This window comes from Sander lucioperca, chromosome 4, assembly GCF_008315115.2.
Source record: "Sander lucioperca isolate FBNREF2018 chromosome 4, SLUC_FBN_1.2, whole genome shotgun sequence".
In the NCBI taxonomy this organism is placed as follows: Eukaryota; Metazoa; Chordata; class Actinopteri; order Perciformes; family Percidae; genus Sander; species Sander lucioperca.
The window spans coordinates 32,219,801-32,236,627 of record NC_050176.1 but is presented as its reverse complement, the minus strand read 5'-3'; the positions used below and the strand labels follow the sequence as shown (position 1 = coordinate 32,236,627).

The 16,827-nt window shown below is 43.2% G+C and overlaps 1 protein-coding gene across 4 annotated transcripts in view; it reads left to right on the top strand.

Moving 5' to 3' along the window:
* Positions 1-16,827, top strand: part of bnc2 (basonuclin 2) — a 168,027-nt gene that overhangs the window by 78,445 nt on the left and 72,755 nt on the right. For 3 of the 4 annotated variants that reach the window (XM_036000074.1, XM_036000075.1, XM_036000076.1), the window contains exon 3: positions 1,466-1,528. The exons of the other annotated variant lie outside the window; for it this stretch is intronic. In XM_036000074.1, coding sequence (XP_035855967.1) covers positions 1,466-1,528 — 63 coding nt within the window. The remainder of the gene's footprint in view (positions 1-1,465; positions 1,529-16,827) is intronic. 4 annotated transcript variants of the gene reach the window in all.

Sequence of the window (16,827 nt, the reverse complement as noted above, 5' to 3'; positions counted from 1 at the left end):
CGCACACACACACACACACACACACACACACACACACACACACACACACACACACACAAGGCAAGGCTTTAGAAATAAGAAAATAGCACTTTAACATGAATGCAGACATTTTCCTGCCGGGATTGAAATGACGTAAATAAGCTGATGGTTTACAGCAGGTGTCTGATCATCTCGCTGTATAAACATCATGACTGATGAAAGTAAAGAAAGTAAAGCGGAGATTTTAATTATCAAATTATCAATCAGGAGATCTGATGGGTTTTTTTCTTCTCTTCGCGGTGTTTTATAACAATCAAGACATAAAAAGCAGCACCTGTCTCCACCAGCGTAAAGAAAATGACCTAAATAAAATACATGTCAATTTAAGAACGAATGTCATCCTCAGAATTTATTGATTTTCTTTTTTGATTGATTCCTGCGTTCAAGACATTTCCATGTATTTTATATTTCGGCTGTAGCCTACTTGTATCTATTTCAGAATTAATAAATTCATGTATTTCCATATTTACTAGATGTTTTCAAGACAATGAAACATTTCCCCCAGAATATTTGGCTAGAGGGGATGCTGTTACAAATTGGAGAAACAGATGAAAAACAGAGGTGAATTAAATCATTTTTCTTATGTTTTATTAGGTTTGGGGAGTTAAGATTGCATATTGATAACATATCTACATGCTATCGCTTTTTATTATTGCGCGTTTCTCTAAACTAACGAATTTAACAACAGTGGCGATTAAGGAACAGCTGCCAGCGAGTCATTTACACCTTTCATAACAGGCCTTAATATGCTTTTAATCTTTGGAGAAACTTTTTTTTCTTCCAAGCCACGTAGCAGTAGATTCACTACCTTCATAATCTACGCGAGTGTCAACCGGAAACAACACGAACAGCAGGCAATTTAAATGAAATCAATGAAATGGATTCGATAAATACTGCCTATTTTCTCAGCTTCCTAATCTTCAGAAACCGGTGCACAGTTTACAAAACACTGCAGGAGGGAACTTTCACAATTGTTTTTTCATGGAAACAAAAAAATACAAACATTAATTAGGAGTTGAATTATTTCCCAGCCATTACGGAGTGATAATATTTGGAGCCTTAATTGACCCGCTGCTGTACATGCGTGGCTATGAATATCGACCCTTGCAAGTCGAAAACCCCGGAGTTAAGTGATACTAGGAGCCTAATTGGTTCATCAGGGATGATTCCTCCACAATACAGCAGCCGCAGGCCGCGTCTCTTGTATTTATTTATCATTTTCTTTCCCGCTTCAAGTCGGAGGAATGTGCGAACCACTCAAGGATTAGAAAAGCTTGTAAAGAAATATGTGCCTTAACCTCCACCCGATGATCTGGTCTGCCACCCAGTCTTACAGCAGAGCTCGGAGAGAGAGAGAAAATAAATCATGGTATGTCTTCAATCTAAAACTATCTCTAAAATGGCCTCTTCCTTTTCTTTTTACAAGGGTGCTGTAACGCGGCTTCCTTTGAAGTGCGACAGGTCGACTATGGGCCGAGACCTAGAAGAGGTACAGTGGCATTACAGCTTGCTTCTGTCTGCTCCATCTCACACATAGCAAAACAAGGCTTTATAATGTGGACATAGGCCTATAAAATAGATGCTGAATTTTAGACAATAATAATATAAATATTAATAATAATAATAATATACATAATAATGCATTCTTTAAATTTTACATGCATTTTGCCTGTTTCTAAAAATAATTATTTGAATTTGAAATTGAAACCTGACCCACAAGCATGCATTTTTTTCCTTTCCCTCACATCATGCATTTGCAAATTTAACATCCTTAAAAACTATTCAATTAAGATAAAATGCTGTAAAAAGGATTGTAATAAAATCTATATTTATATTTTTTTTATAAATAATGTTCATTTTTTTTCCCACCTTAATGAAAAGAAAAACGGTGCGGTGATACGTTTAAAATGTCTGTTTTTAATAAAGTATCAAATTGTTAAACATCGTACAGGCATTTGGGCATTAATAATATAAAATGTGTTGGCTTTATAGTTATTTACATAAAAGAAGAAATCCATCCTAAATATTTCTAAAGTCTGGCTTTAGTTCTTAATATTTTCTCATGTCTTGTGTCATGTTTAAACTTTTTGTTTGGTTCAGTTTTGCAGTCATACTGGTTGATTTTCCCTTATTTATATATTTCGTCAATGAAGTGCAGCCTATACAATTCTGTCTGTGTGTGTTAAACCTCTGAATGCTGTTAGCTCTCTGCACATGATGACAGACGTATTAGTGGAATAACATGCTCTGCTTTGTTGTGTCTGACTGAAAAAATGAAGTTGATATTATCCTCTTCAGTGCAGGTCACAGAACGCGCTAATCTGCCTATTAACACACTGATACACTTACAGTGGTAAGTGTGTGTGTGTGTGTGTGTGTGTGTGTGTGTGTGTGCGCACACACGTTGTTTTACACAGTGGGGTACAGGCATGTTGCATGCATATGTGGTGCATATGCATTGCTTCTTGCCATAGTGTGGGACTGGGAGGCAGTGATTTGATGCATATGTGTAGAATTATCCACAGTCAGTGAATGTGTGTGTGTGTGTGTGTGTGTGTATGTGTGTGTCGTTACACTCAACTGTTATTATTTCCACGTCTGTCTTTGATGGGTCGTTGCACACAGAGCATATGGATGCCTATACGTACATGTATCTGGTGTCATGTGTGTGTGTGTTTGTGTGCTCTGACACTGAAGTTTGTGCGTTAAGACGTTTGTGTCTGTGCTATTGCCATTTATTTTTCTGAGTGGGTGGCTAAAGACTCATATGCCTGTTGTGTGTCAGTGTGTGTGAGAGAGAGAGAGAGAGCGAGAGAGAGCAGTTTTGTGGGTGTGTGTCCTCTCCCTCTGAGTGTGTTGGCTCTGGTTCCATGTGTGTGTGGGTGCGAGGTGAAGTGTCTCTTGGCTGGCCTTGGCTGGAGAGCTGGAGGAGAGCAGAGGTGAAAGAGGAGATTTGCAGAAAAGACACGCACCACTTCCCCCATTACTACTTTTCTTTTTCTTCTTCTACTACGTCTCTGTCTCTCACTGCCTCTTCTTCTCTCACTCGCTTTTCCTTCCTCTTCTTATTCCCCACACCTCACCCCTCTCCTTTTCTCTCTCTTCTTCTCAACTATCTTTCCTACCTAAAACTGTATCTCCACCACCAGTCCTCCACATGCTAAATCACATTGTTTTATTCTAAAGCTACTGTCTTTAAAGAAAGGGCTTTTGAGATCGAACCTGTGTAACAAAGGGCCACTATGGGCGTTAGGATTAACACTCATAATAAGACACAAGGACAAGTGTCAGAAGGAGCACATTGTTTTTTCAATAAGAGGAAGTGACTGGGTGTGCCTCTCAATCAGCCTGATTGGAGAAGGTTTAAAGCTACTTCTTGACCACAACAAATCCAATAGCACCTGTCCCTCACTGTAAAGTTTTAGTTTGCTCTTACACTGTTTAATGCAATTATTGCTACTGGCCTTTTTAAAGGGAAAAGATAACATAAGCAGCGCTGAGAAAGGCCACTGTGGTGTCTGTCAGCGGGCATCTCTCTTTGTGTCTTTGTGCATATGCAGTAATGATGATGTGAGTGTTTCCTGAAGGCAGCATTATTCTTGCAAGAGAGAGCACAGAAATGGAAGAGTAAGATTGAGTGGGAAGGTGGCTGCAGTAACTTGTATATTTACTGTATATGTGTGTGTGTGTGTGTGTGTGTGTGTGTGTGTGTGTGTGTGTGTGTGTGTGTGTGTGTGTGTGTGTGTGTGTGTGCGTACCATTAAGAACCCATCTAGTTTGACGGAGTAGGAGGATGTACAAGGTCCCATTCATGCCGTGGTCCCCACTATATTTACCCAGGCACCAACTAGGGAGATATGACGTCCACAACATTTTTACTTTTAACTTTTAACTGGCTTTCTTAAATCTGTTTTTATTTGCTTGCCACCAAGCATGTCCTTTCATTTTTATTGAAATCTGAAGAAACAATAATATAATTTGTTTCCCTGTTACATTTCTCTGTTACATCTACAGTACATTTTAACAGTATTATGTTTAAGTGGATAAAAAACAATTTCCATAATTTTAATTCCATCATTTTTTGTGTGGTTTTGTTGAGTATTAAAATGTCAGACTGTTGAGGAAACCCGTCAATATGACTCCTCATGCAGACCCCGCCGTTCTCATTATTTTGCCTCACCATTTCTTACTATAATATGCTTTTTATAAAATTCAATTTTTATCCTTTTATCTTTATAGTACATGCATGAACTGCCAAAAAAATAAATAATCCCCCCCTACACATAACCATGATCATGTGTGTCCCCGGTCATACAGTAACCTCTGTAGCCGTGCAGTAATGCCCTGCAGGACCAGTGTTATGGGTAAGCACTGACCCTGACTCTGTGTGCGAGACCCGGGGCAATCAGCGATCAATAAGCACCATGTGAGCATCACTCACGGGTTCCATGTCAGCTGTTTTTTGTTTTTCCTGAGGAGACGACCGCCTTACTGCCATGGTGAATGCCCAATAATGGGGAGGATACAGAACGTAGAGATGCTATCATGAAAGTCAAAAGGCTTTCTTTATCATATGCCTGGCAGGGCAGCGTGCTGTGCGTTCTGAATGTGTGCGAGTGTAGAGGAACGATAGTAATGCAAAGCCATCTGCTCTGCTCTTATCAGAGAGCTGAGTGGTGAAATCTACTATAGCTGAGATTTTCCCAGGGACTTCTTTTAGTCCTGTGTGGGCATGTGCATGCGAAAGGAAAGAAATACAATATGTATTTCCTTTTTTTTTTATTTACTGTTATGCGAGTTGCTATCCACAAAATAATCAATAAAGTGGTATTCTGAATAGAAATCTCAGCATGTGACATTAAGGAAATTCACGTGGCATTTTTGGCTGGTTTGAGTTGTTTTAAATTAATATAGTGTTCAGTGTGGCAGACGAATATGGGGTTTAATAAACTTAGCCTTGTGTTTGTGATTAGACCCTCGCGGCACTGAGAAAATGATGTATAATATTCCAAATAGAAGAAATACATACTAATTGTATGGAAAATTGTACATTTTCTCTTCATATTTTTTTCACATTTTGTTTGTTTTTGCAGATTCATTGGATATATTTTAGTTTAATCAAATATGTATACTTTTCTCTCCCACTACTGCTTTTCCTTTTTTTCTGCTGATGGCTGTTTAAGCAACTGAACACTTTATACTCTGTTTTTCCTTCTTTAATTTTCTAAATTTCTTCTTCCAAAAGAGAGCTGTTAGTTATTTGTGTTTGGGTAGTTTCCTGCAGTGGGGAGAAGTCGGCGGTGTGAAGAGGAAGTGTGTGTTTGAAGGGCCAGTCGCTCAGGATGTCACCACCCCGCCACTGGCTAATGAGGGGGACATAAGCAGCGGGCCAGGGCAGCAACACACACACACACACACACACACACACACACACACACACACACACACACACACGGTAGGAATGCAGCAGCTGTCACCAAGGTCTAGGCAGTTATGAAAGGGTTGAAGTATAATTGTGTCTTCCCTGTGTGTGTGTGTGTGTGTGTGTGTGTGTGTGTGTGTGTGAGAGTGAATGTGAAGTGGCAGTACCCGGGGTCGAGGGGGTGTTGAGAGCTAGGAGGGGCCCATGTTGGCTTTGGTGACCCAGAGATCGCCACCAGCAGCGAGGATCATCACACATAATTGACTTAAGTGAAAAGAGAAGGAGAGAGTCAGAGGAAACATATATATATATTGTGCTGTAGTATTTTAAGACATGGCCATATGGCAGAGACATTGTTGTGAGAGGCTGTTCTTTCCCGTCCTGTATCCAGAGGAAGGTGACATTAGGTGTGACCTGTGCTAAGTGACAGGAACTTGGGCAAACTTTCACCACGGCTTCTCCCTTTTCCTGTTATTCCTCAACTCCTGTTATTTTGTTATCGTTGGAGCTGCGCCAGAGCAACGGGCAAATCGACAGCCTACTATTTTTACATCCGTCTTAAGGACCCCTGTCTGCTCGCTCTGCCTGCCAATTTGCCCCATCAGCAGTGGCAGCGAAGAAGAGCTCTCAAGGCACCGAGCCTTTCATTTTTCTGTTGGCGGTGGGCTAATGCTGTCACTGTTATTTGAAAAAGCACTCAGGGTGAATTGCTATTATTATTGTTAAAACCATCACCATCATCAGGCTTATTTATGGTTATGGATAATTATGGTAATTTTGTTCAGGGCTCACAGTTGACTCCATCTCTTTCTTCTGCTAATCCGTTGTACTGTTTGTTTGTGTGTGTGTGTGTGTGTGTGTGTGTGTGTGTGTGTGTGTGTGTGTGTGTGTCTGTACTGTACATTTTCGATGTGCTGGCAAATTACCAAAGTTGTTGTGCAAAGAAAATGGTTTTCCAACAGGTAACAGTGTGAGGAGAACTTGTGTGCACACAGGCAAGAATACATATGTTACATCTCTTAATGTATACGTTGAACTCTGTGGCTTTTGTGTGTGTGTGTGTGTGTGTGTGTGTGGGCAAGGACAAGAGAGGTTCCCCCCCCACCCCACTATTTTCTGTATCATTTCTTTCTCTCTTCCATGTTTTACTCTTCGTCTATTTCTCCGCTCTGTTCTGTTCCGTCTCCAGCTTGCCGTTGTGATTTGATTGCTAGAGGCCCAGGGAGGATTTTAGGGAGGTTCTGGAGAAGGGAGGCTAATGGTACAGGCTGTGGTAGGCTTGTAGCCAACACACACACACACACACACACACACACACACACACACACAGTCCTCCAGGCAAAGATACCTGCTTTCACACACTCCTATTATGTCTTTTTTTATACTTCTTCATGTGTAAATTTCTTCCTAACTTGTCATTTTAACTCTCTGAAAAAACGTAAGTCTAAACTCATTAGCTACTTTTTGTTGTGAGCAAAGTGTTAAAGCAACATGTGTAAGCGTTTGTTTGTGCTCTCTGCTGACTTTGTAAAGATGTTTGCGCTGTTGGATTAATAACATTTAATGGCCACTGTTAAATGCAGCTGCCTTGGCATCCCACAGCTCGTGTTTTTCTGGCAAACTGAGACTCTGGGTGGCTTTTTGTTTTTGTGAGTATGTGTTGTGTGTATATACGCAGTGCAATGAAATACCACAGTGTGTGTGGGCTGGATGGGAAAGGCATTGTGTGTTGTCACTGTGCATACCTGTTCACACTGCTGAATTGACCTCTCTGCATGTGAGCCGATCACATATTGAGCAGCATTGCGCTTCACTTTCGAACAATCTATATTGTCAATTAAGTCACAAATGATCTAATTAGCCTACTGTGATACACATCAATTGGTCTGACCCTGTATCCGCGGCATCCAGCCAGGGGTGGGAGGCCACCATGCATGACCTCTGGCACCACACATTGTTGGCCGTCCACCCCTTGTGACATTCATTGTGTGATTGAAGTGACGGTTTCAGCCTTTTAAAACGGGACAAAGTGAGAATTCTTGTAAAGAAAAAAGCTCTGTTTTTCAGTGTGTTAAAAGATGTGTTGTTGACACACACACACACACACATTTGTGTAGGCACACATACACACACACACACACACACACACACACACACACACACGTGTATACTTGCTTTCTCCATGTTGATGTTTTCCCTGTAAATGACCTGAGCTGCCTCTTCCATTGTCGGGAAACGCACTCAGCGTTAAGTGCTTTGTTGGAGCACTGTTTTCTGCATGATGTGTGTGACTCTGACTGGCATTTAATATTTTATGGCATTTAATCCATTTGATATGTTTCCTCCAAATACAAAAACACAAAAAAAAATCTGGAGCTTTTGTTTCCTTTATCCAGGCCATTACTTCACAGCTTGTTGATCAGTTTAGATTTGTAAAGGGTTGCAACGAGGGATTTATCACCCAGATTTACTGCTATTTTTCTGCACGACCATAAAGCTGATAAATTTAGCATCTTGATTGTGGCTAAAACGGTGCCTCATGAGGGCAAAGGTGATCCTTTGAGCCTAATCAATTGGCAACCAGATATAACTCAATGACATAAATAATACAAATATCATAAGCAAAAGATTTATTGCAGTAAAAAGGTGAAATGAGAGCACTTAAAGAGCAGTCAAGTTTACTGGATGCAGCAGCAAAGAAAGATAGCGCATTATGACAAAGGAGAGGAAAAGGGGCCGGCAGCTTGTGCATCAGTCAGAAGGTGAGGAGGAGACTCTCTTTGAGATCAATTGATAATAGGCTGAAGTCACAGAGGTGATTAGAGGCGTCGACTTGCCTGTGTTGTAAATGCTGTCAGATCTGTTAAAGGAAGCCTAATACCTCTCAGGTTGAAAGCTGTAATAACATCAACTGCAACTGGATCCAAAGGGAAGTGCAAGTGAGTCTGCGTGTGTAAGTGGAAAAGGAACGGAAGGAAGACGAAAGTGTTTCATTGTGTGTGTGTGTGTAAGGTCTAGGTGTGTTTGAGTGTATATGCGTGGTATAAAGCAGCAGCATCACGCACAAAAGCCAGAGCCGTGGGGTTGCTCCTGGCATTTTTTCGGCCACCAGATGCCTGTCACTGCTTTAAGAAAAAAAAGAGCAGGGGATGAGGAGGGGAGAAGGACAAAGAGGAGGGTGGGAGAGAGGGGGGAGAGGGGCACCGCTGTTCAAATCATGTCACGTAGCGCTAATTCATCCAGCCTCATTAGAGAGAGGGAAGGGACCAGAGGGCCTCTCTCAGGACAGGGCCCGGGCTCAAACACACACACACACACACACACACACACACACACACACACAGCCACACGCAGATATATGCATACACTCATTGTCTCAGTTTTTTTTTCTGGCACATACTTACACACAGATGCAATTTCTCTCTTCCTCAAACACTCAAACACACACACACACACACACACACACACACACACACACACACACACACGTAGACATACATACACAGATGACACTGGCACATGGCGCAGTGCGGGGGCAGTTTGGGGAATAGAAAATTGCCTTCTCAGGAAGGCCCCGGCCAATTAAGGACCTGACCGTATTGAATGTCAAGTGTTAATTTAGGCTCCCCCTACTTCCCTCCCTCTCTCCAACCCCCACCCTCACCCTTCATTTCCCAGCAGTGGTGGGGGGGGGGAAGGGGAAGGGAGTGCGTGCGTGTGTGTGTCCCAGAGATGAGCAAATACATGTCAAGCCAAAGTTGATTGCCTGCTCCGTATTATGTGTCGCAGGCAAGTGGCAAATGTGCTCCCTCCTTTTAGCCTCTCGTGTACCCCCTGAGGGACGCCCCGATGGTAGGAGGAGGAGAGAGGGAGGATTAACTGTACTGCAGTGATAAGAATGGGGGGGGGGGGGTTACACTGGGGAAGAAGGGGGAGAGGGGGTAGAGCAAAGGGGACAGACAGGGAGAGAAGTAGAAAGAGGGCACAGGGTTTGTTTGATCTCATAGGACTGGGTGGTGACTTTGATAGTCTTTTAATTGCCTTCATTTTCGCAGAGGTGATGTCCCTGGCAGACACTCTCAGAGTAAATAATTTTAAATGAAGAATGAATAAATTTTCTTTAGAGTTTAGAGAGCCATTTATTTAAAAAAACTTTATGAGAAACTTTAAATGATGTCAACGCGATTGCTGTGCATTACACTCACAGTCGTTGGCATGGTCCAGGGGCAGACAAGGTTGTTTGTGAGTTGGACTGATGGTAAATGCCCACCTCCTTACCTCCATGATCTAATAGACATCCACTTAGTCTTAATGGGCAGATTCCCTTTCTCCTCTCGTGATGACTCTCCACTCTTTAAAGGTGGAATTGCCTGCTTGTCTTTCCTATCCCCCCCTATCTCTATCTCCCCACACACACACACACACACACACACACACACACACACACACACACCCCACCCCTCCTTCAGCCTCAGTATCTCATGTTCACTACCTATCTCCTAGGATAGAGGGGAGTATTTCTAACAAAATAAATATTAATGCATTGCTCGCATTTACACCAAAGCCAATTCTCCTGCTTTAGCCAGCCCTCTGGCAACATCTGTGAGTCAAAGGCTCTTTGTTTTACATTCACGTCGGTGTATTATACGTCAAAATGTATGCCTGAGTTTATGTGCATGTGTGTGTGTGTTTGTGTCCGGTGATAGTAGTGATGTTGTGAAATTGAATAGAGAGGGTGAGTATTGATCATTTCCCCCTGTGTGTTATTAGTGCCTGCTGCTACTGACAAAGAGAGCATGAGCCACCCGCACAAACTAACAAACACACACACACACACACACACACACACACACACACACACACGCAGAGCCATGTTACTCAAGAAATACAGTATGTTGTTTGCATGTTTTGACAACCTTAATACATTGCGTCAACAGGAGAAAAGTATACTTTCCTGCTACATAATATTTTATGGAAATATCAACATTATTGCCCAGAAGTGGTGGTGGAAACCTGTAAAATTACAGCTCCCGCAGTGTTATGACAGACTGGGTTATGTGTCACTGACTTATATGCGTCAAGGGTCTTTTCAAACAGACAACATTTTTGTCCTCTCAGCTCACACACACACATTTACGTTCTTTATTATTACAATCTGTTTCGTCAATCTGCTGCAAGTGATGACACGCTTTATGTTCACTAAGGTCATGGGGAAGTGTAATTCAATCTCTGATCACTGATATCCAAACAGCCATCCTTACAGGCCTCCAGGGCCAGGAGAAAGAGAGGGTGTTAAAGCCCAGTATAAGTGCTTCGTCTCTGGGTAGATAGTGATGTCTGCAGGGCCTCTGGAGCTCCAGTGGTCAGACAGGACTGAGAAGTCTGTCAAGCCCTAATTGATCACCCTGACCTGGGGAGCTGAGGATAAAGGGAGAGGGGCGTGGAAGGATGCAATAGATAAGGCTAAAGGGAAAAGAAAGAAGGGAAAAAAGAAGAAATTGTGCGACCGGTGGCTTAATCTCTCTGGACTCGCCATTTTTCCCCTCTGGATGATAGATATAGCAGGCCTAGCGTGTGACACAGATGGATAATGCAGGCATCCGGGGTGATAGAGTTATAAATTAACACATTACTGGACCTTAACGTGGACTACTGTGGACGACCCCACACCAACATCATCAACCCTCCAGGCACACGCACACTTACACACAAACACGCCTACAGTCTCACTGATGTGTCGAGCTGAGCTCAGGGTGCGGATTGTACTCCTCAAGTGGCATTGATTTGTGAAAGTGCTGAATTAGCAGAAGTCCAGCTGCTGGCGCTTCTCTACTTTATTTCTTTATTTCTTTCCTTTTTTCTGTATTTTACAATTTCGCTCTCTTAACTTCTCCTCCTCACACTCTTTCACTCCTTCCTTGTTGCTCCCCTCGACTTGCTCAATTGCTGATTCTTCCTCTCTTTGTGTTTCATTTTCTTCTCCAGCACTTTCTTGCCTCCTTTCTCTCTGTATGATTGACTCACTCCTTTATCCAACAACACACTTTTTGCTCAGTCATAAGTTCTCCTTGCTCTCCTCGGTTGTCCTGGCAAATGCCTCTTTCTATTTTCCACCTTTTCTGTCTCCAGCTGGAAGGTTTCAACTCAAAGAACAGTTATTTTTTTTCTCTCCTTCTTGTGGCCCACACAATACTGCCAGCCAAAACTGTTATGTCCCTGACTTTGAGACTGGAAGGGAAGTGGTGTGTGTGGGGCTGGGGATTGGTATTTAATAGCCAGACATACAGAAGAACTAATATCCAGAGCAGCAGTAGCCTGCACATTGTAAGGCCACACACAGTGACAAGGTCCTGCTCAACTTGCTGTATTTAAAACTCACCCGACTCCTGCAGTGCAAAGCAATGGCTTATACATCTACAAGCTAACCACAGTGAATTCCACTGGTGTAAATGTCATTTAACAACAAATGAGTGCTTCTGGAAACTGAGCAGTGTACAGCAAGGGTCACTGGTCCCTCTGTCTGCTGAGTATGTACCGGTGTGTTGTACTTGGGCTTATGAGTTGGACAGACTGTCTGGCTTTCTGAGTCCGAGTCAAGGCCCCTAGCCAAGAGGTGCAGATTTGTTAGTGTCTGCTCCATTATCACCCGTCACTCTCATGGTTTGTTGTATGTGTGTGAGGAAGAGAGAGAAAGGAGAGTAAAGAGACTGTCCCCCTCTTTCTTACTCGCTGTGGTCCAGCCCAAACAGTTACCATCTGGTGACCAGTGACTGACCCTTTTCTTGTCCCACATACACATAGACATATACACACTGAGTGCCGGACTGCAGCCAAGTGATGAGTGACTGACCACCCGACTCCCCCACCTCCTCCCCTGCCGAGTGTCCGTCTCTGCCAGACCTCCCAGGTCCCTCCCCTCACTGCACATGATTGGTCGATGAAAGGTTGATGGGCGACTGATCTGTCCACAGCGCCAATAAAATGCTCAATAAAGCACAGATCCCGGCCCTGACAGGGCTAATAGAAAAACACCTAAGAGGAAAAAGCACCTAAAACACACATACACAGTACACACGGGTACACTCATACACACATAATTGTGGCCCAAAATAAGCGCATATCTCCTCGCTAGTTAAAACCACATTGCTGTTTGCTTGTCTTGTGTTGGTTTGATTTAGTTCGGCCCCTTGTGCTACAGTCAGAGTGACATCTGGCGGTTTGATTTAATTGTGTTGTAATCTTAATATATATATATATATTTTTTTTTTTCTTGTTATGTTTGGAGTCCATTGTGTCCACATTAGAGCTAAAATGGTTAGTAGGAAATTAGCGGCAACTATTTTGATGATGGATTAATTGTTTTAGCTCAGTCAGTTTTTAAGCAAATGTATAGACACAGTGTCACAGTATCTTTGTGTTTTGGATGGTTGGTCAGACAAAATAAGAAATTCTGTATGTCAAACGATTAATCGCTGAATTGAAAAAGTAATTGCCAGATTAATCGATAATTGAAATAATTGGTAGTTGTAGCCCTAGTCCACATATCCGACACAGTGGCCTTCAAAAAACAAACTTGGAATAGAAAGTGTATTTGGTTGACAGGAAGGACCAGTGATTGTTTTTGTGTTTAGTGAGGCACAACAAGAGAAACAAGGGTGTGTGTGTGTGTGTCTACTCTGCCTGGGTGACAGACGTGAGCACCAAGGTCACAGGCAGAGAAGAAGTGACACATGCATCACAGGGTTGTGACATGCCAGGGTCATGACAAGGGTCACGCTGGCTGTCGAGCGGGCACACACACTCAACTCTTTTAGCTCCTCTCTTGGTGTGTGTGCGTGTGTGTGTGTGTGTGTGTGTGTGTGTGTGTGTGTGTGTGTGTGAAAATGTGTCAAGGAGCGACTGTCCCTTCAAAGGACAGGGAAGTAGAAGCAAACTCGACCTCTGCCTCCCCTGGCCGGTGCAGTCGGGGGAACAAGGTTTGAGCGGAGAGCATGTCACAGGCAGGGCCTAATGCTAGCGTGATGTTGTGACTACAGCTCTCCCTTCAGGTTAAATGCTGCTAGGGGACAGAGAGATGTTGGGAGGGTCACTGCATGAAAAAAAGAGACAGGAGAAACAGAGTGAAGGCACAAGTGGACCATTTCAGCAAGAAAAACACTTAAAGTGAGGGATAGTGAGCAGGGATGGGGGGGACGCCTCCTACTGAAGGTAGGAGGAGGGAGGTAGGAAGAGAGGGGGAGCGAGCGAGCGAGGTGCGTCCCTTGCCTGAGGCTGATGCATTGTGACAGTCACTTAGAAGGATTTCACTTCCTCTAAACTGTGGCTTGCAGGAAGAAGCACCATAAGTTGGGACAATTATGGGCTGAAGGAGATATGACAGGACACATGCAGAGCGAGCCGCAGAGGGAGGGAGGAAGTGAAGTAAAGACTGTGTGTGTGTGTGTGTGTGTATGTGTGTACACACTCAGGAACACAATCATATCATCTCCTTGCATTTGGCAGATTGGTCTGTATATGTACAGTACATATGCTGTCCAAATACTGTGGTGTGTGTGTGTGTGTGTGTGTGTGTGTGTGTGTGTGTGTGTGTGTGTGTGTGCTCGCCTGTGGGGCCAGGGAGGGGTTCTTGCTTGGTGCACGCCAGGGAGAGCCGGCGTCTTGCTCCTCATGGTACCGTATGTTACCACTCTGCCTCCCTCATTCCTTCTCCTCATGTCTGTAACTTAACCTGGTGACGGAGGGTAGGAGGGAGAGGAAGAAAGAAAAAAATAGAAGTTGGATTTAAATGCTGCCAAGAAAACATGCCCTATTTTTTCTATTCTTTGGTTGATTTCATTCCTTCCTGTGATTTTTCTTTTTGCATTAATAGTTCGCTCGTTTGTGTCACAGCCCTGATAAGTGTCCAAAAAGTCCTTCTCGCTACAGTAGACTGTATGTATGTGTGCTGCAAGCTGTGCCAAGAATGTCACTGTAATTTGAGTGTAAGTGGATTCCAAGAAATACACTTTTCCTGTTTCATTGAGTCGTTTTGCTTTCAGCGCTATTATGTCCTCTGTGTGCGAATGAGGTGCTAGTGAAATTGTCTTGGTTTTTCTCTGGCTTGTGTCTTTCTGCATGGCACCTACAGTTACAGTTCACCTACAGTTCTCTCAATTCTCTTTCCAATTGTGTGTGTCTGTGTGTTTGCACAGTGCGATAAATAATGGCGACAGCAAAAAGAGCTTTCATTTTGAAAAATGTACTACACTTGACCGCTCCGTGATACCATCTATTCAAACATAAACAGATAGATATGCCTCTCTCCCGTCTCTGTCTTTGTCTCTATCTTTCCTCCTCAGTTTTTATGTTTTCCCTGCATGTTTAACACAAATGCACAGCTGCACAATGCTATATACAGAGCCCCTGTGTCACTCATAAAAATGTATGAATTAAATCGACACCTGTTTCCTTCATTTTTAAAATTTGGATGAATTTATAGTTTTCACAAATGCATCTTTGGTAGCTAAAACAACACTTGGTTTGACATGGTAAGCACCTACAGTGCTAGTAGTCACCACTTGCGTCTGTGAGATATTTGATTTTGAAGATATGGATGAAGCTATTTTGAAGATAATGATACTGCAGCCGCAAAGACACAGTTTTCCGTGAAGTGATGTGTAAACTAAGCTTAAGTCCTCCGTCCTCGCCACGTTCCCTCGCTGCTTTGCTCCCTCCTCATCAGTATGGCAGTTGTGTTTGCTGAGCTGGCTTTTGATAGCCTTTCGTTTGGTTTGGTCACCTGAGATTTGGTATTAGCTCTCCCTCTCTCTTCTTTTCTCTCTCTTTCCTGTCCTTCCCACCTCTCGGCGGCCTATTTTATTCAGATGCACCTCCAAACTGGCTGTGTTAGGGAGTGACGGAGGGATGGATGGAGGAAAGAAGAAGGGAGGGGCACACTGGGACAGAGGTTGAGGGGTATTAGACCCCTGAACACAGCTGGGACCCCTACAATCAAAGAGATGGTAATGACCGTCTGCTAGCATTAGAGAAGCTGGGATGAAAGAATGGCCAAAAAACCCACTGAGAGAGGAGAGTTTGGCACTGTGTCGAGCCTGAGCACGTAACAACCTCTGCCCGTCGTGTCCAAGGGACTAATGTGAGAGGGAGTGAGAATACATTTTGACACACAATTTAATAGTAAAAGGTCCAGAATAGAATTCAATTAGGTTAGGGGAGAGTCGTAACTTGCAAAAATAATGCTGTATGCTTTCATGGAGATCAGCAGCTCAAACAGTTTGTTGCCGTGTAACCATCAAAAGCACCGTGTCAAAAATGCATCCTCATTCATTTCAATGAGAGCACTGCATTGGCACAGGAGATGTCCAGACTCAGCTTTTAATGCACTGCACCTTCAACCTGTGTGGCCAATCAAATATTGTCATAGTCACTGTGATAAGCCTTCAGAGTCGAACTGGACTTCATGGATTGTATTTCATTTTCTCGCCAGTACCCATGGCAACACGTCCACACCAACACAGTGCCTTTTTTTTAAACACTGTGCTATTTTTGGTCTGAACGCCTGCTTAGAAGGTTCTTAAGCAAACAAAAAGACGGTAGAAGATCCCAGAAGTTATGCAAGTTGTTATGTTTCTGTTTAATCATTGTAGCGTGGACCCACCCCTGCTTAGCTGAACCTACATCCTGGCTGTTATTAGCCTATAGGTAAAAAAGAAAGGCTGCTTGCCATTCCTTAGTGTGTATTACCCATACCCCCTTGCAGCAGTCATGAACTGTGACAGGGGTCAAGAATGGTTGTGTGCAAAGACTCCATCAGCTTTAGAGTCAATAATGGACTCATGTCTGTCCACAATGACCCTTATAGTGATGGATTTAAACAAGAAAGCAATGTGCATTTGTATGTTTGTGGTGTCTGAGGTACTAGTCAGCAGATTATGATCCATGTTGTGACTTGCTGAAGTTTCTCCCAAAAAGGTTTGAAGTACAGTAAGACCTCTTTACAGTGTATCTACACTGCAAAAACTAATTTGTCTAAAAGTCTAAGTCCATTTTTACCACTGGCAGCTGCAGCTCTCCATACAGTCCATGCAGGCTTAAATTATTTATCTCCTCTTACTCTCCCTCGATGTTGCACTCTCTCTCTCTGTGTCGCTCTCTGTTCCTCCCTCCCTTTTTGCCCCCCCGTTCCTCTTAGCACTTGCTTCATTTGTTTGCTTTGAGGAGCTAAATCTTGTTTGCGCGTATTAATAAGTCAAGGCGGATTATCCCCCTCTACTATAGCCCCCGTAGCATCCTAGCCCTCTCTGCTTACACTGTATTTGCGGCCGGGTGGCTCTGTTTGCAGAATGCCCCCCTCAACATACCAGTGA